Source organism: Boleophthalmus pectinirostris, unplaced genomic scaffold, assembly GCF_026225935.1.
Source record: "Boleophthalmus pectinirostris isolate CB_2022bp ecotype Guang Dong unplaced genomic scaffold, ASM2622593v1 HiC_scaffold_4, whole genome shotgun sequence".
Classification (NCBI taxonomy): Eukaryota; Metazoa; Chordata; class Actinopteri; order Gobiiformes; family Gobiidae; genus Boleophthalmus; species Boleophthalmus pectinirostris.
In genome coordinates this window covers 18331937-18354743 of record NW_026571353.1, presented here as the reverse complement: position 1 = coordinate 18354743, position 22807 = coordinate 18331937, and the positions used below count along the sequence as shown (strand labels likewise).

The window sequence follows — 22807 nt, the reverse complement described above, 5'->3', positions numbered from 1 at the left end:
GCATATTAGCACGTCCCTGAAACCCCTATCCCAGAGCAAGATGAGAGATTGGTTTTGTTTTCAAAGAGAACAGAAAACCACCGGCTTCTCAGTGCTCCTTTCGTTTGTGCCACGTCCAGTTGCAGGACACGGTAAACCGGTCGTGGGAGTTGCTGGTGTTTCGGAAATGCAGCACGGACGCACAGAAGACCTTTGCCAGTTTCTCAGCTGTGTGCAGTATTGATGGAGTTGCTGAGGGGATGCTAGCACAGCATGATTTCTCTCTAGTTTCTCACCCCTCCTCTCTGTAATTTTACCAACTCTTTCTACGTTTTACCCCCACGCGCCCTGTCAGCTTCGACTCCACGTGTCTAATGTTGCCAGTTAAGCCCCATCTAATATTTGTTTCCCTCCCCTGAAATACTTTCTACTTATGTCAAATGTGCATAAAATGTGGACAATATTAACAATGTCATTCACAGTAAAACACGATTCAGATTAAATAATCAGTTTTTTTTTCAATGTGTTTACTGAATTCAATGTACAGTAGGGAGTGGGTGATGCAGTAACTCATTATTTCACTCAGGGGGTGAGATTGAAGCAGGATTAAAATGTATATAGAGTTTTATAGAAATTAAGTCCTGCGATATTCCCGCACTTAAACAGCGTGAAAACAACATGCTTGATGTTACAATGGGGTGTTACAGTTGTTCAATATATCAAATGAAAAGTTGTATACCTCAGACCTAAATAAAGGTGTAAGAACAATTTAGTCTTTGTACTCAGGGAAGGGTCAGCCTGTTTTTTCTTCATCCATAACTTATACCTAATTGTTTCACATGTAAAAATATGCAAGTGAAATGAAAGGGAGTGCAACACATGCAAATCTAACTGACTAACCTTGGTGTGACAAATATATCAAATATATCATGTCAGTATATCTATCACATCTTCATGAGAAAAAAAAAACAAGCACGCTGTTAGCATCTGTAAATAAGTCTAGGGCCTAGACTGGTATATGGATAAGATTATGCGATTCAGCAAAGCATCACATAAAAATGAGGTGAGTAGCGGAATGCAACTTGTCCAGTGTACATTTTGTACTAATTATTTTAAAATGACTGCACACAAAGAAAAGATGTATGCAATCATAACAGGACGTAAAAATAAACAATGACTACAGTGCATAGTTAAAACTGCTAAATACAGAAAATAACTAACTTAAATCAATTTATAACATCTCAGTCTTGAGATAATTCTGTGTCCGTTGCTTCACCAGTGGACTGCCAGGCACAGTTTGAATGCTCTGATCAAAGTCAGCCATGCACACAGCAATAAAGAACAGTGTCCCTCCGATGACAAGAGCAAAACCGCCAAACCATCCAGAGAACATAGCCTCTCCATACTCCCAGCGAGGCATCACATCAGGGAAGCCCTCGTCCCAAAATTCAACCACAGTCGTATAGGCCACTATTGATATAGGGGCCAGGGTAGTGAGGCCAGAGACCCATGTCAGCACCCCGCTAAAGATAAGCAGTCCTCTTTTAATCCCAGGTGGGAAAATCTCCACTCCTTCCAGACCAAGAAATGCAGTCACCATGGAAAAGGCACCTGTTCCAATGGATACAGACATGAGCACTCTGGAGATCTGGAGGTCCATAGGCAGCGCCAAAATCGATTCATAAGCCTTACATTGAATTCCTACTTCTTCGGTATAGAGACACATGTGGAACAATCCTGAAAACCAGTTCTCCATTTCATTTAAATCTGAATTCATCGTTTTCCAAAAAGGTATAAACATGGTCATCAAAGAAGTGACAAAACCTCCAAATGTCACAAATAGAGCAGTTCTTTGCATTATTTTGGGAGTGAGGAAAACCATCTTCTCCAGTGAATGAAGCCACACTCATACAGTCTTTATTCTAAAGATGCAAGTCAGTGACTAAAATGGAAGCTCCAGAAAACCTTTTAAAACTAACGTAACAGGACCAACTTGGACAGCCCACTCACCAGTCCAAAAATGCACTTGATGAGAGGGACATAGCCAAGCACTGTGGCATGACAAGAGACACACTGTTTTGTTTCAGTGTTAAATATCTGGACAGTGAACAAGGAAGACTGTTTTTAGATGAAACTGGATACGTCCAAAGGGATTCAGTGCAGCGTGCATACAAGTAAAAGCTTAAATGAATGAAACATGAGCAAGTTGGCCACTGCTGAATACACAAAAGCCCTGATGCTGATCTGGGATGTCTCCACTGGCTATTTTTGATTAAATTGGCTATTCCGTAACATTCTGAAAATATTCTAAAATGAAACATATTCAAGACAAATTATTTAAACACATTACCACCCTAACATAAATCCGGTTATAGGAGGCATCAAGTGTCATGAATAGCGCTTTGTGCTTGAAATTTGGTTCTCACAAAGGTCCAACACAAGTTACTTCCAGAGCTTTACAAGGTCCTGTAGAACATAAGGGAAGGGAAAAACTTAATGACAGTGATAAGATATTCTGTAAACATAGTTTTTGTACATATTGTGTAATATAGTACTTAATTTATCTTTAACAAGGGTCATTGTCTGGGCTTATCTGTCAGATCTGTAGCTTGTGGAATCTGAAACTCCTGAAGGACAGACTCATTTGATGGAAGGTCTTGGATTAACCTAAACTTTTTCAGGTTGTGCAGAAACCAGATAGACTCTGGTCATTGAATCACAGGTAAAAATTTACATTAATCTAGAGTAACTATTTCACACTTATGTAAATAATTATTTATAAATTATATGATTTTAATAATGACAATTCATTAGTTAATTAGATTAAAACACACTCCTAATTTAATCTGTTAACAAAATGCACTATGTTTTGCTTTTAAAATACAGTGCCTATAAAAATGTGCATACCAGTCTCAAAAAAAATGTATGTAGGGTGTGTCCTACATGTGTATATATGATGATATCTAACCTTTCCTTCAGTCATACTATCATGAATCAAATCCTGCCCTGCTCTTGCCTGGGCTTGCTCTGAGTCTCCTATAAAAATAAACATGTCATTGTAAAATCAGGAGACAAGAAATAAATGCATAATTGTTTTAATAAGGCTATAAATAGATCGCTATACACTTAATACAACACACTGATGTCACTCAATACATAAATGCAAAAAGCGTCAGTCATAGGCGATATCTGTTAATATAAATAACAAATAACAGGATAATAAATGGCTTTAGTTTAGAGACAATATACATAAAATTCCTTACATTTAGGTCACACATGTTGAATTGGAGATGCAAATAAATGCAGTCTTTAAAAAAAATGCTAATTTCTACAAGAAATGTTACATTTTATGATTGAGGTTTTTATGACGTGAAGGACAGAGAATAATCAATTAAAAAATATGACAACATGCAAGGTCAAACATAAAGGAAAATACTGCAGCTTGAGACAAAGGAATGACTGAAGTAAGGGCCACTTATAGCTTTGAAGAGCAAGAGGAATCAGAGCTTACTGGTTTGTCTAAGTCATCTTAAATGTCAGATCCCATCTCGGCACATTGTTTGTCTGATATGTGAGTAGCTAGAGACTCAATGATGTCCAAAAGCAGCAGTTGGCTGAGGGATCGTAGGTTGGGGAGCTTGGATACCTTTAGAAAGGGGAGAGGAAAATGAAATAAATAAACCATAAACAGAATATCGGCAGACTAAATAAAAGGGGTGCTGTTTGAACAAAAACAAAAAGTTGATTAAGGTCTGTAAAGATGGGGTAAGCATTGGGAAGCTTTATATAATGAGGAATAATCAAAGTGTCCCATTTTGTTATAGGTGCTTGTTCAGCCGGCCTAGCTGTAAAACACCATTCCAAAAATGTCGGTATCCCGCATAGAAGACAGAGCTAGTGGGTTAGCTCAGCTGCAATGAGTGGGCAACAAACGGCAAGAGCTCCAGATACAATCCCACCCACCTTGATGAACTGGTGCACAATAATGTGGAGACAGTGCTTCTTCATGTCTAGAGCTTGAGTTTTATCAGCCGCCTCCAAAATCTGAAGTAGAAAAACAACAAAATACTACTTGCAAACCAGCGCCATACTGTGCATGGCTCTGATGAAGTCTGTGATGAAGTTATAATGCCATTGTCAAGCAAGAAGTTCAAAACACAAATACCTGCAACACATTTTCCACCGTCACGTTCATCTCCAGATTTTGTTTGCAGTAGGCCTGGAGGCGGTTATTGGAAAATCCGTAATAATACGGTGCTGCAAACAAATAGCTGTTTAGTTCAGTTAAGGACCACTATGTCTTTTTTCAACATTGCTTATCACAAAAATTGCATTTCTATTTTACATATAGGCATCATAACCTTAAACCTCTGAATATTAATTTTTTCCAGACTTTATGTACATTGTTTGTCTTAGCCTTTTTGAAATATTTCTATAAATAAACTGCCCTGAACAAAATCTTTACGCTTAGAAATACCGGATGCATTTATGGTAATTGTTCAAATACAAATCAACTGCATCATGTTTTTTTAAATTCAGAGGGAGAAGGATACAGAGAATCCTCTGGAGGCATATTGACATCTCCATAGTAAATATAGCGCAGCATGGAATCAAAAGCCTGTTTACTCGGAACCATCTCTCCAATGGATATATTGACCTGACCATCTTCAGGCATGAAGGAGCGAAACATGGCTTCAAAATAGCTGTTGAGACAAAGTACAATACTGTGACAAAAACATACTATCATTCAGATTTGATTTAAACAAACTTTTTTTTTTACTTTTCTGGTGGATGGTTCATCAAATGCTTTTCTCCTTGGAGATGTTATTGCTTTGTCTGGAATGTCTCACAGTATGGTATTAAACTACTGTATCTCCATGGAGACCAAACCAGATTAAGTCACAGGTCAGATTCTGACTGTGAGCCAGAACGCCTGTTTTCATGGGTATTTTTGAGCTATAAAACCACCTGTAATTTAATAAATGTAAGGTATAGCTGTTTAATGTCATACTATAGAACATTCCAGGTAGAGTGATGACATATCCATAGGAGCAAGAAGGTGGACCCAATCAAAATGTTACATATTGCACCTTTAAGCATTAAATTCAGTGTGAAAATGTACATTTTCATAATAGCAGCAATTAAGTTTCATTTGTATGCCAAGGTAATTCCTACCTCGATCGTGCTGCCAGTATAGCTTTATGAGCAGGCCGAGGGTGTCCATCTAACAGTAGGATAATGTCACAGAACTCCAGACCACCACCCTCTAAATAGGCCTTCATGTCCTGCACCAAAGATGTACCAATGTCCACTGGCTGGTCAGAATAAACCCGAGGAGGGGGCTGCTGCTTGCGCCGAACGATTTCCACAATCAAAGGCGTGGACAGATGTTCAAATTCTTTTGTCATAATCACCTGGTTGAAGTGAGATTCTTTCACCACAAAATTAAGACAATGTTCCTATACACAGAAAATGAGTGTATTAGTGATTTTGATTTAACAGTCATTTGATTACAATGTCCAAAGAAAAAATGCTTTACCTTTAATTGGTCAAGTTGCAATTTATTAGCATTTTCACAGACACTAAGAACATTCTGCAGGTCAACAGAAGCCTCAATATACTGCACACATAACTGCTCTAAACGGGACAACTTAAAACTCAAGGCGAGCTTGTACACATCCATAATCAACAAGACATCCTGCACATGACCTTTTAGAGGAGAAAAGATTTATTTAGATCTAGAAGTTGAATGTTTTGGGAAAAGCAACACATTCATAGACTGATCTGTAAGTATACCTCTACGTGGGTACTGGATTTTATCAGTGTAAAGAAACTGCATCAGGACCTCAAAGGGCTGGGCCTCTGCCTCTCTGATGTGAACCTCGAGCAGCCGGCTCCCACCAGGGATATCCTTTGGACCATGGGTTGCCCCCTCATCAGTTTCTTCACTATCCTGCTTACTTTTCTACATATAACATAATATTCTAATTGATAGTAATAATTTCAAATGCATTTAATCATTTAAACTGTCTTACCGATCGCTGTCTATCCCGAGCCTGTAGAATTTTTTTCCGGAGCCACTGGCATCTTGCAGTCACTATGGCAATATGTCCCAAAACCCTCTGTTCCCGCTGCAATTTACAACACAAAAATAATGTTTGATCTTTCTTAAAGTTGTATATGTGTTTTTGCATCATTGAAATTTGAATTAATAACAGGTTTACCTCTCCAAGGATAAACTCTACATCACAAAACTGCCGATTCTCCCAAAGTCTACAATAATCTTCATGCAACGTACACTTGGGGTAACATGAGAACTGCAAACAAGAAAAAGCATTTGAAAATATCCGATTGCTGGAAAGAGTTTAAAAAAATCTATTTAAATCAAAAACATTTACGAGAAACACAAACCTGGAATCGGTACATCTCTCCACTTCTCACATTATTGTCCACAGTGCCACCAAAAATGTACATGGCATCTTGAATGACAGCTGCAGCATGGAACAGCCTTCCACTGGGCATCTGATGACAACGTAAACATGACACAAAATAAAATATTTTGTACAGTTGCAGTGCAACAGAGAATAGCTTGTTTTTATCTGAAAAAGTTGTGCAGGACTACCCTAACTACATACACACCTCACTGTCCATACTGGCTTGAATTACTTCCCAGGTCTGAGAGTCCACATCATAGCAGTGCAGTTCATTGGGCAAGGTGTTGTCAGCAGCTCCACCAAACACATAGAGATGCCGATCGAAAGCAACCATGGTGTGACCATAGCGCCTCTGTGGAGGAGGGGGTGAGCCCCGCAGCAAGTGCTCAGTTGGGATACGTGTCCACCTTAGACAAGTTCAAATTAAAAGTAGTAAATCAGGAGACAAATATTATTGTACGTAATATACCAAATGAAATGCAGCTCACATATGTCCCTTAAACTCAAACTGGAAAAGATTATTAGTGATTTTGGCTCCACTCTGACCAGAAAACACAAACATCTTGTCCCGGCAAACAGCAACAGGGAAGTTGCAGCAAGATGGTGGAATCTCTCCACTCTGATCAATCTGTAGAGAGTAAACACCAATAATAAAGTAACAATGTTTTTTATTTTATTTTATTTTTTTAGTAAAATCATTATAAAACTTCTACTGGCCTCTTCCCAGCAGGCATGTTCTCTGTCTTGAAGGCTTATAGTCCACATGTCATTCAACCTAAACACACACAAAAAAATTATATATATATATATATATATATATATATATATATATATATATATATATATATATATATATATACAGAAAAACTTTAAACACAAAAAATTTGAACTAAAAATAATTAAAACAGAATTATGGGGATAGAGAAATGAAAACTATAATATACCTTGCATTTCCATCATAGCCAGCAAATATCCAGAGTTTATCATTGTAAACTGTGGCTCCATGTGCAGACCTAGCCACGGGCAAGCTACAAACATAACAGACAAGTGTTTACTTTGGATCTGTGGTCAAGAGGTTAAGTCACTTCTGAAAATGGCTAACTGTTTTAAATGGATTTCACCAAAAAATGAATGTTGCAAACAAACAGAAAGTGTTGTTTACCTTCCTTCAACCTTCCATTCAGTCCACTGCCCGGTGGCAAACTTGTATTCAAAAAGATCATTTTTATTCTTCAAGTTTGAATTGGAATAGATGTCTCCAGTATAGCCCCCTAAAAGATTAAATGTTACAAGGAAACGTTTAAGCCAAAAAGTAGATCAAGTAGATTTATCTGAACTACTTAATGTGAAAAGTTACCAAAGACAAACATGCTGCTTCCATACACAACAGCAGAGTGGTGATATCTGGGAGCAGGTGGGGTTCCAGTGGTAAAAGCTCTACAAAAGTAATGCACATTACTTTGACACATAAATACCATCAACAAAAACAGACATTATGTGATCTTACCGGCACCATGAACAGTCCTTGACATCAAAGCGAAGTAGGTCATTTAGCATATTTTTCCTATTGGTACATAAGCCTTTTACTATTTTTCACTTTAGGCACTGACAAAACATTTAATACTACGCCATTAGTATGTTTTGTAACAGTACTGCATATAAACTTTGCATCACTTATTAAATGTTAGGCCATATGTTTTGTTTATCAGGGTAATGATTTACTGTTTCTTACCCATTGTCTCCACCAAAAACGTATATTGCATCTCTGTAGGCCACAACAGTATGTTTGCTTCGTCTAAAAAGAAATAATGAATCATCGGTGAAAACCAATTATTTTCCTTAATCAATGCTAAGATTGTAAGACTGTAAGATTACCTGGCGCCTACAAACTCATCACAAGGAGGAAGTCTTCTCCAACGATGGACAGTCTCAAAAGGTCCAAAATTGAGGGTCAGATACTCCACACTGTCAGAGCAACTGTGATCAAAATCTACACTAGGCGCAACTTTGGTAGATTTACAACTCATCGTGGATCGTGAACGCATCCAAAAATGTTTCAGTCATCACCAGGGCGCAGCTCTAACAAATGTCAACCCTGCAAATAGCTAAACAATGTCACATGAGCTGATGATTGCACATACGCCTACACAAAATTTAATATAAGATATACTGACAATACGATGTAAAATAAACTCCTACCTCCTGCTCCTTACTAGCTAACTGGCTAAATTGAGTAGGACTGCAGAAGAGCCAAGCTGTTGAAATCTAAAAGTATTTGCGCATTTTGCCCAGGTAAAACTAGAAATCTGCATATTCCGCAAACATTTCCATACTTGTGTTATTCTGTATTCGCACAAATTACATGAACATGTAGTAACAATCTAGCATAACAGCGGCTGCCATCGGAGTCGCCCGGCCACGCCCCCGCACTGAGACTTGAGACTTCCTGTTGATCTTAAAAATAAAATAAATCAGGTTATAGATTAACCCATGGATCTATGCCTGTAAAATATAGTTATGATTAATACATCTTATTTTTACATCATGCTGTAACTACTTAGAAGTACTTAAATGTACAGACGATATTTATATGATATGATATTATAAGGTCTACAAGACCGAATGCTAGTTAAATTGAAACACATTTATGATAAATTTATAAGAAAATTAAGTTCATGCTTTGTACCTCAAACTAGCAATCACTGTGATTTAATCAAATAACTTTTTATGTGCCCAATATATTCAGATGGATGCCATGTGTTTGATCTCTAGGTGACAGCAATGATCCAGTAGCAACTATTTTATTTTCACGTTCTTTATTTATGGCCCATATTTCATCCATTAGGAAACATTTTATAATCCAAACTAGTTAATTTAATGTAGGCTACAGAACTCTGACAGTCAACAGAACCAATCACACTGTATAAGCATACATAAGTCTATGATTGCAATAAATAACAGCAGACATATCAAGATAAAACAATAATGCATAGCAAATAGTGGTTTTATTGTCATATAATCCATACACGACTGGGTAGCATTTCAAACTAAAGTTACCACTACACGTTAAGTGCCAAAGTTTGACTCAGTTTTAATTTAAATATCTAATAATTTACAGGCATAAAAAGCCTGAAGTAAATGACAAAGTACCATGAGAAATGGTATTCTTATATACCGGATGGTGTATTGCATAACACTGCAGAACACCTCACGCACTACACTCATGGATCTATTAAAATAACACTGCATGGTGTAGCCATTACGCCAGAGGGTACTCTAGGGCTGTGTCCCAATTCGAGGGCTGCAGCCTCCGAAGGCTGGTTTTAAGGCCGCATACGTCACTTCCGGTGAAACAAGGCCTGTCCCATTCAAGCAAGCCCCCAGGTTCCAAAATGGCCGCCCATTCAAGTCAATGGGCTGAGCTCAATGGCGCATGATCCCAGATTAGCCTAGCCCGGCTAGGTACTTTCGGTGGCTGTGGGCCGACCGAGCATGTGCAGGAGTGCTCTTTTCTCCCACGGGCACACGCGAATGCACGCGACCACACGCACGGAGCGCGGGCTCGTGTATCACGTGATCGCTTTGACCAATCAGAGTGAGAGGAACGAGAGCAGATCTAACGAATTTAAAGCGTTTTTTTAAGACAACTGAAGGATTTTGAGCGAGAAAAAGTTTATGATCTAAAACTAGGTAAAAATCGCCACAAAATCCGACATTTTTGAAAGTTGTAGGTGCCCTGTCAGCCGAACACGAGCAGTTTGTGATTACATTGCGCTCTATGAGAAAAATCTTCTCTCGGCCCATGGGATTTTTTCGGCTGTAGTACCACTGAGTGGCCACTACGTCAACTCGAGGCAGCTACAAGCTAGTAATACTGTATCCAGTTATTTTACTAGATCCATGGTCCCATTTCATTTTTATGTCATGCAGCCTTCAAATGCAGCCCTAAAACCGGCCTCGTTTCCATGGAGATGGGACCGCGAACGGAGGACACATCCGAGTATCCTTCGCAGCCTTCAGTATCCCAGCATGCACCGCGCGGCGGCAGTCAGTTGTTCGAAAACACGGAGCGAAAACACGCAGCAAAAAGCCCGTCTGGAGAGCGGAGAAAAACATGTGAGTAACACTTTTAACTTTAGGAAATCATTACTAACACAACTGTAAACGTAAAGTACGACCATAACTCCCACAAAACTGTCAAATAAGTTTGTTTTTAACTGCGTGAACCGCGGAGTTTTGAGCTAAAGTTTGCCTAGTGATGTGCAGCTAATGCGATGAAAAATCCGCTCAAACTTTCATATTTGGACACATTTCCATCAAACACTAATGATGTTTTTACTGTTAGGGGAAAAGAAGCCCAGCGATTTAAAGAAGCTACGAGGAGAAAACTCCACGTTTTCACGGACAGTGTAAACATGTAAACAGTTGGTCAGTGTAGCTCGGAGTTAAGATGAAAACACGCATTATTTCATACATTCAACTGAAAAGACTCAGTTTGACTCTATCAAAGCTCATATTTACTTGTAAATAACATAATATATGCCTCCAACGTGTGCATTTCATTCAGGGAATACATTATCTGCTTTTAACAATCCGTGCATGTTTGTAAAGTGAAGAGTAAATAATCCTGCCTGGACAGGTCAGATTTATGATGGACATGAGGCTCATTTAACAGATTTGTGCAGACACTGGTGTCTGTTAAGTCTGTCACATCTAATGTTATAACAATGAGAAATCTGTTTTACATGAATTTTCTTTTCTCATCTGCAGCCTCCAGTATGAGAACACAGCACACTGCAGGGGCCACAGAACTGTTGGCTGACAAGATGCTTGTGATTCATAAAATGGGTCAAATGCAGATGACAAAGTAAAGCCAACACTGAGCTGGAGGTGCTGACCCAGACTCCTGCCAACAATTAGGTATGGGGCATGTTACATTGAAAATTCTACTAATAATAAGAGCTGCAAATGAATCATGCTCATGTTGAAATTATGATTTTAAATTGTGAAAATATGCATTTCTCAAATGTGTGGGATTCCTCTATTCATTTAGCTGTTTCAGATATAAACTGCCTTTGAATCTGAATGTACATCAAAGTTTAAGTTCAACGTTAAAATTGTTTATTGTCAATTCTTCATACGAAAAACATATAAAGAATTGTTTTTCTCACTCCCTTGCGTATAAATAAATAATAATAAATGTAAATAGTGCGGGGGGGGAGTCCAGGTGTTCTTTGGGGCTGCATGCTCTGTGAAACTTATTTTCCTCTTATAGTGTTGTAGTTTTTTAATGTGTGTGTCATTACAGGTTTTCACTCTGCAGGACAGAACTTTGAATCAATCAGACCTAACACCCATTCTGCTCTTCCTCCTCCAGAAGACGAGAGACACATCAGACTGAGTGGTCCAAGTCCACTGTCCGTGTCTCCAATGTCCGTGTCTCCAATGTCCGTGTCTCCAATGTCCATGTCTCCAATGTCCATGTCTCCAATGTCCATGTCTCCACTGTCCATGTCTCCACTGTCCATGTCTCCACTGTCCATGTCCAGAGTCTCTGAGGAGGAGGTCCAGAGTCTCATATGATCTGAACAAGTGAGACAGAAATGAAAACATCTGCTCATAAGTTTTTCTGAATGTTTTTCAGTCTGTACTGACATTTGATTTATGGTGAAATGTGCCATTTATTTGATGTCTCTTTTGATAGTAACTAATTACATGTACTATAAGAATGTACTATTGTACTGCAGATAAGCAGTGGTATTCCACATGATCATATTTGGCAAAGATATTTTGTTCATTTTTGATTGTCACTTGCTTCAGCAAAAAGGGAACACAATGAGATTTACTGACATACAGCTGTTTGTACTAACCTGTTAATGCAGAGTGTGTGTAATGGGTTTAATATTTGACTTCATATTATGATAAAGTATTTCCAGAAGTTCCTTGGATTGTTTAATAAACCAGCTTTTCTCAGGAGAGATGTCTTTCTTTCTTTACAAATCCTTAATAATGATAATATTTAGTAATGCATATCTCATCATAGTTTTTGTAAACTTTAAGATAATTTAGTCTATTTAAGATGTATCCCTTAAATATAGCCGTTTTGTTTTGCAAAAGTTAAACATACATTTTCGTTTTTGGCCATAAGATTTGGATGCGAATTATTAAAATAATTTGGTCACAAAATCCGACAGTTTGATGACCTGTGCGTATTCTTTTTACTGATCCGTGTGCCTAATCTGCGCGGAGCGTGTTAGCATTAGCATTAGCTCTAGCAGCGTCCCTCGGTTGCTGGGCGACGGGGGAGCGTCTCCGAGGGCTAGACCTGTCCCATTTCCACAATGGCCTGGCGTCCGCGGAGGCCAGTTCAAGGGCTGCAGCCTTCGCAGCCTTCGCAGCCCTTTGAATTGGGACACAGTCTAGAAGTGTTCCTCGCTAAAGATGGCCAGGTGTGGTGTTGGGCAGGACACACGTATTTTTTTCTTTTTAACCGTGCTCGTGGTTGTCGTTTAAAAAAAAAAAGCACATGTTCATTAACCCAACGAGTAAAGCGCCAACCGAAAGCATGTTTTATGTATTCATTGAAGCAAGATAAATCAAGACATTCAAGTACACATCACATTCAATAGTGTCACTTCTGTTGTAGGCCCTTATGTTTAGAGAAAACATATTAAATAATATGAGGACTACATGTACATATCGTAAGGCATAAAAAGGAACACACTATATTGTAAAAAAAAAAAAGAAAACAAAAGGACTTGGGACACTGAATATAACATTTTCTTGGCACAGGCAGTTTTAAGCAATTCCAGGGCAGAATGGAATGAGTAAACTTACACATCAGAATTGACCCCAAATTTCGGTCGACGGGCCTGATTAGATACTGGTTGAGAGCATACAATGGTATTAGCATAATAGCATAGCATAGTATATATAAAAGGTAGTTTTAGGTATCTTCAAAATCCATTAAACGTGTTCTCTTAAAAATAACCACTGGAATCGATCGATTAAAATCAAAAAGAATTTATTCCCTAAACAATACAATTCTAATACAGAGCTCTGGGTCAGATCACTACCCCTGACCGCCTACGGCTACACAGGTCTTAAATCAGGCAAATCTGGACGCCTCTGAATACCTCAAATCAGATTTTATAGAAATCCATATGAATATGCAAATAATATGTTGAACAGGTAACGCCTTGAAACTTCCCTGGAGTATCTCTGCATTCCTTTAGGTTTAGGGAGTTGACAGCAGCCCTCAAAAGCATACATGTTTCACATAGTGGTACCTTTAAACATACATAAGATTTCAGTGGTTAAACAACTCGATGTGTAATAGTCAAACAAATATATAAATTCATTGTTTAAAATGCACATGTGATGCACTCAAGAAACTTCACCACTTGGTACAGCCTTCAGTAGAAACTAAGAAGAAAGACTGCAAAAGCATAAGGTAAGCAAATTAAAGCATACCACATGAATTTGTTATGCAAGACAACTATGTTATGTAAGATTTGCATGTTCATGGTAACAATTTTATTCAATTGTATAGATTATGAAAAAAGCACAAACTAGTATTAACAGTTACAATGTAACAACTTATTGTTTTAATCATAACCCTGTCACTGTCTGAAATTAGATGAATCGCAATGTTTTTCAGTTTATTCTCTCCAGACCTGCATTCAACTGATCTCTCCAATGCTGTTCACCAGTTTATGATATCTCGAACATGTCCCCACAGTTTGGTGATCCACAGATTAACACCAAGTTCTGTCAAGTACTGTATCTCAGGCGTCAACATTTTTCGACACAGTTTTCTATATGCCTTGTCCACATTGTGTTTCAGGTTGTAGCCCATGATGGATTTCTCTCCAATGGGCTGCCAGGGTTGCATGGCCATCTCATGGATCCGGCCTGCCTCCACAGCCTGACCATCTTCAATGCAGATCTTTGCCATCTCCTCGTTCCTTCTCCTGAGCTCAGCCACATCAAGGGCCATTCGCTGCCGTCCATATGACTCCACTTTGGCCCAGAAGGTTTTGTTGAAGTGCTGGTAGAGCTTCCAGTCAATGGCGTTCCACTCAAGTGCTTTTGCCCTGAGTGCAGGAGTTAGTTTGGAGACAGTGGATCCTTTGCGCGCATTGAGCTTAAAGAAAACCAGGTCATCCATATCCCAACAGAGAGCGTCCTTAAGCAAAACGAGAGACTCCTCAAAATACTCCACTAACATGACCAGATGAAAACGGCCACTGATAGATTTAATTCCTTCTTCTACTTGAGGATCAGCCACTTTTAGTGTGTTGTCAAATCCAAAATCAAAAAACAGCAAATTCTTGAGGTAGAAAGAGTTGAATCCGTGTGGATCAAAATAGTGAGCAGGGTTGAGTAGGAACTCAGTCATCTTATCATCACCTGGTATCTTCCAGGTGAAAGGTACTATTCGCCCAAAGTAATGGAAAGCAGACTCAAAAAGCTCTGCTGGGTCTCTCAAAATAGTGATGTATGAAGTATCCATTGGGAGCACCTTGGACACCTCAGGTGCACTGAAGCGCATGTGATTGCAAACAATGTTGAAACACATTCCAGGTCTATAGTCCTTGACTTGGGACCGCTCAAAAAAGGAAGGATAGAAAAAGTCATTTCTACCATTTGGGAAAGCAAATTTGAGCCGGTGTTTCTCTCCAAAGCGGAAAAGTATGTTGAGGAAAGTGCTGCTGGCTGTTTTATGGGTTTTCATGAACATAATGTCTACTTTGGGAGGGCATGTTTGACTTGTACTTAGCTCAGAGGTATTACCAGTCAATTTGGGATTAACATGAAATGGGCGATGGGCACAGGAATAAGGCACAGGCACTCTTAAAAAAAAAAAAAAGAAAGAAAACTGTAAAACATGTCTTTCAGCAGACGTAATGTAACACATTGTATTCTTACTCAGGCAAACTGATGTGGACTTGTGGCATAGAGACGCAGTACAGCAGGATCATGCAGCTGGTCAGGACTGTACCCAGGACTAGCCCTTTGCACATCGACCTCCAGTGCTTCACTTTCAATGTCATTGTTCTGTCAATTATATGAAACCCTAAAACAGAATAAAGCAGTGTTATATTAACACCTCTTAAGATGCTTTTTGGTTACATGTAATGAAGATTACTCTGCTCTTGTTTTTCCTCACCTGCCTCATTAAATAAATTATTCATTAGAGTGGAAAGTGATCTTATGTTCTCCACAGATGGAAGTAAGATGAGCCACAGGCTGACTCAGCAATCCATATGTTCAACCTGAGGATATGTCATAGATTAACCCAATTAGGGTTTCCTTTATAGCAAGAACAGTACACTATTAATACTGATCTTGCAATGCATAGCTACATACAACACTTATTTTTCTTACAATTATTCTTTCATAGCCCTTAATGTTCTATATAACTTCAAGTAAACATTTATAAGCAAAAAGGACTTTACTTTTAGTTTGGCAATTACATATTTGAAAATGTATAGACATCACACCATTTTATATAGTACAATGGAATTCAAGCATAGTTTACCATTTATGTAATTATAGAAAATGTGCTCATACCTCAAGCAGATCCATCGAGTTTTAAAGTAATCCTTATCTGAGCACATTTTAAGAGGAATAATACACCTCTAAAATCTTCTTGGGCATGATTGTGGTCTTGCATAGAGGCTGGAGCTGATTCAATGCCACTGCCAGCCGTCTCACATGTCCTGTGTAAGAGACCTCAGTCATCTGGCACGTCTTCTCCTCTTACTTACTCTCGCAGCGAGCATGACCGGTACCGCTACCTCCCCTTGCAGTTTGAAGTCAGTTTGCTGAATTAAGCACAGCAGGGAGGCTCTTCAACCTACCTGTGACGTAAAAGACCTCATCAAGGGACACACACTTGTCAGAGCAAGTGTAAAAAGGGGAGGGATGGGAATGAGATTGTATGGTCCCATTCTGTGTCTTCATACAGAGGGCTATTGAGTACAGACAGTGGAGTCCAAGTTGCAAGCTGATAGGAGGGGTGAATACAGCATAAAAGAATCTATGCAAAGGGCCTAAGAACAAAGATGGTAATTGTACCCCTTGATTAATACTGGTCTGTGGTAATATTATAAATGCCATCTTACCAAGCAGTATACAAGCACAGGACCAAATAACTGAATATCACCAGAATAACCAGGATGCAAAGTATATTATCAATGTCTCTAGCATATACCACAGCCAAGTTTAAAAATGAAGAATATCGTGAATTGTATTTTAAAACAAAGGAAACTATACATGAGCAACACAGATTTGAGGTTCCTGGAGAAACATTACTGGATTAATGCTGCCCTTCCCACTTGTCATGTTCAGACATGACACTGTGGCTTTGTTGTGCTGTGCCAGGATAGGAATGGACTGGGTGGGCACACAGAATGCAGAATGGGAGAGGCGTCCACTGTTCAAGACTCAATGAAAAGCGAGATGTGTGCAGGCCAAGGTCAGAGTCATTAAAAAACAAAAGCCTGTATCGTTATTATGTTGTAAGGACCAATCCTACAAGGAACCCCCACCCACCCTGTCCACTTCAGAGAATATTTTATTATATATAAAAGTCAAACATAATGTAAGAGTTGAAAGTTCTTTTATATAAACCTGCAAAGCTAGCTGACATTTGAAAAAGTTAATAATCAGTTATTTACTGGTGACATAGATCCATTTTACAATACAACTTGACAAAGCAGTTAACCCAGACACGTCAAATTTGGCCCGCGACATAATTATATTTGGCCCGCGAGATCATATCAAATATGCATTAGAGCTGGCCCGCCGGCTACAGATAAGACTATAGAGACATTATTTAGAATTTTGTAATTTGTATTTTATATCATGCTTGTTCTGGATTCAGTGTTTAAGCAAAACTCTTATTAAACATTTATTTTAATAAGAAAAGTTTTAACATTACATATCTTGAAAGAAGAGAAAACATGCAGATGTTGTTGAAATTTTTTCAGTAAATATTAAGTCTGGCCCACAACTTAGTCCCACTTTTTAATTTTGGCCTTCTGTGAATTTGAGTTTGACACTCTAAACAAGCCTATGCAAACATGTTTATATCCAGGATAATGTGAACCTAGCAACAGTTTATTTTCTGGCTTTCTTCTTCTTTGCCTTTTCAGCATCATCATAAGCCTTTCTCTTGGCTGCCAACTTGTTAGCCTGCAAAAGGAGAAAGGATTTTGTTATTCACAAGCTAGGCTTATTTCTATATTTTTGGGGGGAAAAGACTAAACTGTAGATATCAAACTGGGCTACCAGCATGTCCTTATGCAGTTAAGGAAAATCATTAAATGTTAACAATGGTGAAAAAGTTGCAGAGTTTGTAAGGTATCTCTTATCTCACCATAGGGTTTCATATGAATCATATCAGTATAGTCCTTAAGTAAATCAATAACAAAAATAAACAGACCTCTCTGACTTTTCTTTTCTTTCCAAACATGATTTTATCATAGAGGTATTTTTCCTTTTTCTTCATCATCATGATGGCCAAACGTTTCTCCTCAGCCTTTTCCTCTTGTTCCAAGCGTGCTGGATTTTCCACCTTCATTTTTCCAGGGGTCACTTTCACCTGTAATGACTTCATGCAGACAACTAACTAGTAAGGATTACCGGTACATACATTTTTCTTTTTACAAAGCATTATTAAAGAACTTAATGGAACTGTATTACTTTGCCCTTGGATCTCTGCTCTTCCATTTTCTTTAGGTTCTCTTCTTCCTCCTCTCTTCCTCCTCTTCATCATCATCCTCTTCTTCCTGCTCTTCTTCGTCACTGTCCTCATCTTCGTTCTCTTCATCTTCATTCACTGCAGAAACATTACAAACATAAAAACCTATATAGCCAAAAAGTTTACCACTGAACACTGAATCTTAGTAAAAGCCAATATGTTTTGTGTAAATGTAAATAGTTTTAGGATCAATAGGTTCCTCTTCCCTAGTCTACGTGGTGAGTCACGAGTGTTACTGCACATTTGTGTATGAATGGGTGAGAATGGTTCCTTGACATAAGGATCTTTAAGTACCTTGAAGGTGGAAAAATAATAAAGGGACCATTTATCAATCCTAAACCAACCTCGTGACGGCACAGGGATGATGAAGACCCAGAGTGGGTCCTGATTCTGTATATTTATGATGTACTTAGAGGCTATGGTAAAGAGATCAAGAATGCATGCTTGCCTTTACACACTTCCACATATACATGCACATGCTCACGTGAGCCCCACCCCCTCTGCACCGGAGCAACACTCAGAGTACAGCTATTCATCAAGCCTATCTCAAAATCCATGAAAAAATAGCACCATTGCTATAGCAATTAACAATTAAAACAGATTATCTTTTAACTGGTCAAAAGTCCTCAAAATGTCACCTATAAACAGGAAGCTGAAACTCATTAATACCTGATTTGTGTCCTTGTTGCATAGATATAATCTTTAGCTTCTCTGGAGGCACATAATCCCCTTCCTTCTCCTCCACAAAAGGTGAGAGATGTGGTGGTAGGGTCACTCCAATGAAGTAGTCTTCTACTGGCAAAAGGATCTTTGCATTGACACAGTCATACACCCACTGTGGTTGGATGTAGAATCTGTAAAAAAGAACAAGATAATAACACCCAATACATGGCAACATTGTTTAAATAAAAAAGGTGTAGACTTCTACATCTCTATAAGTGAGAATTGTTTGCAATATGTAGAAAATACCTGTTGATATACTGTTTATCAATACTTAGCCGGTCAACGATTTGATGTGTTATGGTTTCATCTGTCATTTCATATGTGCTTCCAATGCAAACTGATTTGTCCCAAGAAACTTCACCCCCAAAGCATCTGAAAGGCAGAGTGATTATACAGTAGCTATTTTATAAAACTAAAGGTTTGTTTGAATTAGTTTACATGGCTATGTCTACAAATTATATCACTTTTCACATACATTTAGTATAAGTAGTATCATTTGGCTTTTTAAGATGACTTATCAAGAGAAGCAATAAATAAATGTTAAAGCTACTTAAGCCCTTGAGGAGTATCGGGAAAAAACTGGTTTAGAATTAGTAATGTAAATTACTTGAGCTGCTACGACTCACCTGATGACAAATGCCAATGACTCTCTGGGAACCTCTCTATTGAGAAAGAATTTTAGACCTTCAAAGAGTTTTTTTGTCTTTTCTTCCTGTTTGAGTTCCTTTTCCCTGGCTTCCATATTTTCTATGTCTTCCTAAAATAAACATAATCAAAACAATGTTAGAACAGAGTTTAAATTAAATGACATGGCCCATTAAAAAGTTGCAAGTTATAAGAAAGCACTATGGCATCAGTATAGTCAAATCCTTTACAAAATATAAAATGTTAAACTTTGAGAATTTCATTGTGTATTCAGATGTGCAATTAATACATAGAATTTTAAGCAATGCTACACCTCCACCACTTAGAGATTTGTCTAGCTTTGCACTGAGCAGACCACCAGAACATCTAGGTCCACAAATCACAATGACTGCAGACTACCCAGGTGTACCTCAGCCTTTGCACAAACAGCCTTCTTATTCAAGGGCGTTAAAGAATGGAACAAGCTCCCAGGCAGGCTAAAACTCTCCTCTGACTTGAGGGACTTGCCTTATAATGTTAGAAAGTCAGTACTGTCAACTACTAAATTTAATTATCAATCAGTCAAACACAAGAGTTTGTATTCCTTCACTTAACTGTGATTTTTTTGGTGAAATTTTTAATGTATTTATCTTAGCCTTGGCATAAGGGCCAACAGAGGCTTTAATTAGAGATACTGTAAATTTATGAATTCCAAGAAAGTCTGTGCTTACTTTAGGCTTAAATCTGTAGGGTAAAACAAGTTTCAACGGGGTGTTTCTGTTCCCTGGGAAACTTGTCTTAGCAACCAAACATGGAGCAATAATCCCTAGTCTCACACATCTAACAGATATGACTTGGGTCTACATTTCAAAACAAACTAAGGAGGTCGATATGAAAGTTTAATTTTTCCTTTTTACAAAGTGTTTGCAAAAAAGTTCTCTTGCCCCTTCAGCAGGAAATTGGTCCAGTTGAGCTTCTTCCTCCTCAACTGAAGACACCACTCGAGCCAGACTGGCACTTAAGGCAGACAGTTTCTTCACACAGAGAAAGAAAAAAAAGATATACTATGAAGATTTTATCATTAATATTGTAGAGCAAGTATCAACATTTCTCCATGTCCACATACCTAATTATTACATTATTTCAAATCTATTTTGTAATTAAACGAAAATTTTACCTCCAAGTAGCTTTCTGAATCCATGGCATAGTCCTCCTCATTCTGTTCTTTCAGCTCCAACTCAGATTTACTGTCCAACTGCACAATCGTTTAATTGAAGCATGAATCACAATTAATTGGATATGCTACATTGCCCCTAATTGGATATTTTTGTTTAAATTATTAAATAACTTGTGAGAAGGGTACTGAAGCAACTCGCCTTTGGTGGATAAACCAAATTAAGAGACTGATACAGCCTGAAGTTGACAAAGCCCAGGAGAGTGGTGTAGAGTTCTGTGAAAGTTGCCATCACTCTGTAGTCAACATCTGTGGGGTGCTATAAACAAAGGTTATCTGGGGTTATTCCCCCAGTAGAGTGTGTTCTCGCTCTCCCTCGGCAATTTACATTAATCAGTGTGTACTTACGTCATGAGAGAACTGATATGGTACCAACCATGTAATGAGCTGCCCCATCACCTCTGCTTGATAATATATTCCTTTGATCGAAAGGAAAACCTATTGTCGGAACAGAAACAATCATTAGTTCTGACTAATGTCAAATGCAGAAATGGTGAAGTGTAATACCAAATCATCAAGTCATGTTGACTGACGACATGGTCACCTTTTTGAGGCAACGAGATGCGATCACATAGTTCATCCACTCCACAGTAAGCCGCCGGCACAGCTGGATGGTTTGTACATGACACTTTCCAGTTCGTGCAAACGTAGAAAAAAGGAAGCACATGCAGAGTGCATCATCAATATCACGGAGGGCATCAATAAAGGTGGGGAACCTACAACAAAAAAAGAAATATAACTTATCTGCAGACAATGACAAATAAATTTCAAGCAAGACAATCTAAAAAGAAAGCCTGGAACTGACTGCGAAATAAAACTAAATAATGTATTGTATTGCATGTATAATGTTGTATAGAAAAACAAAATGCTTTCAGTAGCACCTTTGGAGAAGAACTCTTGAAACTTTTTCCTCAGTTTGAAAAGCATAAATAAGAGCAAGTTTAGTCTTAGCAACTTAGCAAAATAAGGCTGATTTTTAGTCACAACAGTGTGATTTTAATTCAGTGCCTGTAGCTATTAAGTATGACACTCACCTTTCTCTGATGATGTGGTCCAATTTGTAGGTTGGTTTATTCTCCTTTAATCTTTCCACATCTGACCATTCTATTTTTGCATATGCCTTCTTTAGTTTTCGAACAAATACCTGTGGAACAAGAACGTTTTGCAGAGATTACAACTACTATACTGATGATGGATCTAAATACAAGTTTCCAGTTATTAATTACCTTGTATTCTCTAAATTTCCCAACAATGGGCTCGTGAAGCAGAAAGCGTATGTCTTTAAGCAAATAGAACGTCCTAGGTGCAGTTGAACCTTTGTTGACCTTCTTTTTGTGTTTGGGCTCATGTGGGTATATCCCTTTAAGGATACATAACCGTCTGCAGAGAAAAAGACACAAAATATATTCAGTGTACAAAACATGTGTTCCCATGTTTTGACAAATAGTAAAATAAAGCTCAGTCACTTGAGCCGTGCATTTAACTTAATATCTGTCTTTGTTTTAGGCTACCATACCTGAAATCCGGGAGGCTCAGCTGTAGTTTCTTACGAGCTTTATTTCTTGTAATGTAGTTAGTGGCAGACCCCCTCTCAAACTAAAACCAGAAACAGCATATGGATTTAAAACAAAACATTAAAACAAAATAGTTGTCTATGCCATAGGACACAAATTACAACAGGTGAGAAAAAACATTAGTTACTATACCACGCTATGCTAAGCAGTCGAGTAAAAAAAACAAAAAACGTTGTGGGTTACCTTTTTCTTTTGAAGCCCTCCCATTTAGAAATCTATGCTCCGACTACTATGCTACAATATACAATCTTACCCAACATCTAATCAAAGTAATTACTAGTTAATCGACTGTTAATTCCGCAAAGCCGCTCGCTACCACCACATCCCCAGAGCACGTGTGGACTGACGTTAACAAACAGTCAGGACCCCTGCCTAAGGCTGCCCTCCTGTCGCCTGTAGAAAAATCAACTAAGTGCGCTGGATTCTTTCTTTCTTAATTTTAACAACAGTCGTGTAAGCCACACGACTG

General features: G+C 38.3%; 4 protein-coding genes and 1 long non-coding RNA gene across 5 annotated transcripts; 1 reads left to right on the top strand and 4 right to left on the bottom strand.

The window, feature by feature from the left end:
• Window positions 1-1209: 1209 nt before the first annotated feature.
• cldn26 (claudin 26) lies at window positions 1210-2931 on the bottom strand. Its single transcript, XM_020920876.2, has one exon. The coding sequence runs from the start codon at window positions 1859-1861 to the stop codon at window positions 1211-1213; it is 651 nt and encodes a 216-aa protein (XP_020776535.1). The 5' UTR covers window positions 1862-2931; the 3' UTR covers window position 1210.
• A 127-nt stretch (window positions 2932-3058) lies between these two features.
• Window positions 3059-8834, bottom strand: lztr1 (leucine zipper like post translational regulator 1). Its single transcript, XM_055161705.1, has 19 exons — window positions 8289-8834; window positions 8146-8208; window positions 7921-7977; window positions 7771-7850; window positions 7576-7684; window positions 7358-7441; window positions 7131-7188; window positions 6902-7041; window positions 6619-6820; window positions 6391-6501; window positions 6204-6296; window positions 6015-6110; window positions 5776-5944; window positions 5519-5688; window positions 5155-5438; window positions 4533-4682; window positions 4145-4250; window positions 3943-4023; window positions 3059-3625 (listed from the first exon to the last, which is right to left on the bottom strand). The coding sequence occupies exons 1-19, from the start codon at window positions 8456-8458 to the stop codon at window positions 3509-3511; spliced, it is 2340 nt and encodes a 779-aa protein (XP_055017680.1). The 5' UTR covers window positions 8459-8834; the 3' UTR covers window positions 3059-3508.
• Window positions 8835-10352: 1518 nt separating this feature from the next.
• Window positions 10353-12389, top strand: LOC129411274 (uncharacterized). The gene is made up of 3 exons (XR_008633231.1): window positions 10353-10529; window positions 11184-11333; window positions 11722-12389. It is a non-coding gene; the product is annotated as an uncharacterized LOC129411274 (long non-coding RNA).
• A 1698-nt stretch (window positions 12390-14087) lies between these two features.
• On the bottom strand, window positions 14088-16348 carry gal3st1a (galactose-3-O-sulfotransferase 1a). Its single transcript, XM_020920908.2, has 4 exons — window positions 15990-16348; window positions 15586-15691; window positions 15345-15492; window positions 14088-15268 (listed from the first exon to the last, which is right to left on the bottom strand). The coding sequence occupies exons 2-4, from the start codon at window positions 15608-15610 to the stop codon at window positions 14119-14121; spliced, it is 1323 nt and encodes a 440-aa protein (XP_020776567.2). The 5' UTR covers window positions 15611-15691; window positions 15990-16348; the 3' UTR covers window positions 14088-14118.
• A 675-nt stretch (window positions 16349-17023) lies between these two features.
• On the bottom strand, window positions 17024-22692 carry pes (pescadillo). The gene is given in 16 exon segments (XM_055161822.1): window positions 17024-17615; window positions 17866-18033; window positions 18126-18178; window positions 18181-18261; window positions 18853-19037; window positions 19153-19278; window positions 19533-19663; window positions 20475-20564; window positions 20708-20785; window positions 20907-21023; window positions 21113-21202; window positions 21309-21480; window positions 21799-21908; window positions 21991-22144; window positions 22281-22360; window positions 22522-22692. Coding segments are annotated over 16 exon segments (1734 nt in total). The 5' UTR covers window positions 22546-22692; the 3' UTR covers window positions 17024-17540.
• Between the last annotated feature and the right edge of the window lie 115 nt (window positions 22693-22807).

Coding starts and splice junctions, on each gene's coding strand:
- lztr1 (XM_055161705.1), bottom strand. CDS start 8,458: ATGCGTTCACGATCCACGATGAGTTGTAAATCTACCAAAGTTGCGCCT. Junction 7,978..8,145: donor GTTTTTGGTGGAGACAATGG/GTAAGAAACAGT, acceptor ATGTACCAATAG/GAAAAATATGCTAAATGACC. Junction 6,297..6,390: donor GAGAGATGTACCGATTCCAG/GTTTGTGTTTCT, acceptor TCTTGTTTGCAG/TTCTCATGTTACCCCAAGTG.
- gal3st1a (XM_020920908.2), bottom strand. CDS start 15,610: ATGAATAATTTATTTAATGAGGCAG. Junction 15,493..15,585: donor TAATTTATTTAATGAGGCAG/GTGAGGAAAAAC, acceptor ATTCTGTTTTAG/GGTTTCATATAATTGACAGA. Junction 15,269..15,344: donor GTCCACATCAGTTTGCCTGA/GTAAGAATACAA, acceptor TTTTTTTTTAAG/AGTGCCTGTGCCTTATTCCT.
- cldn26 (XM_020920876.2), bottom strand. CDS start 1,861: ATGGTTTTCCTCACTCCCAAAATAATGCAAAGAACTGCTCTATTTGTG.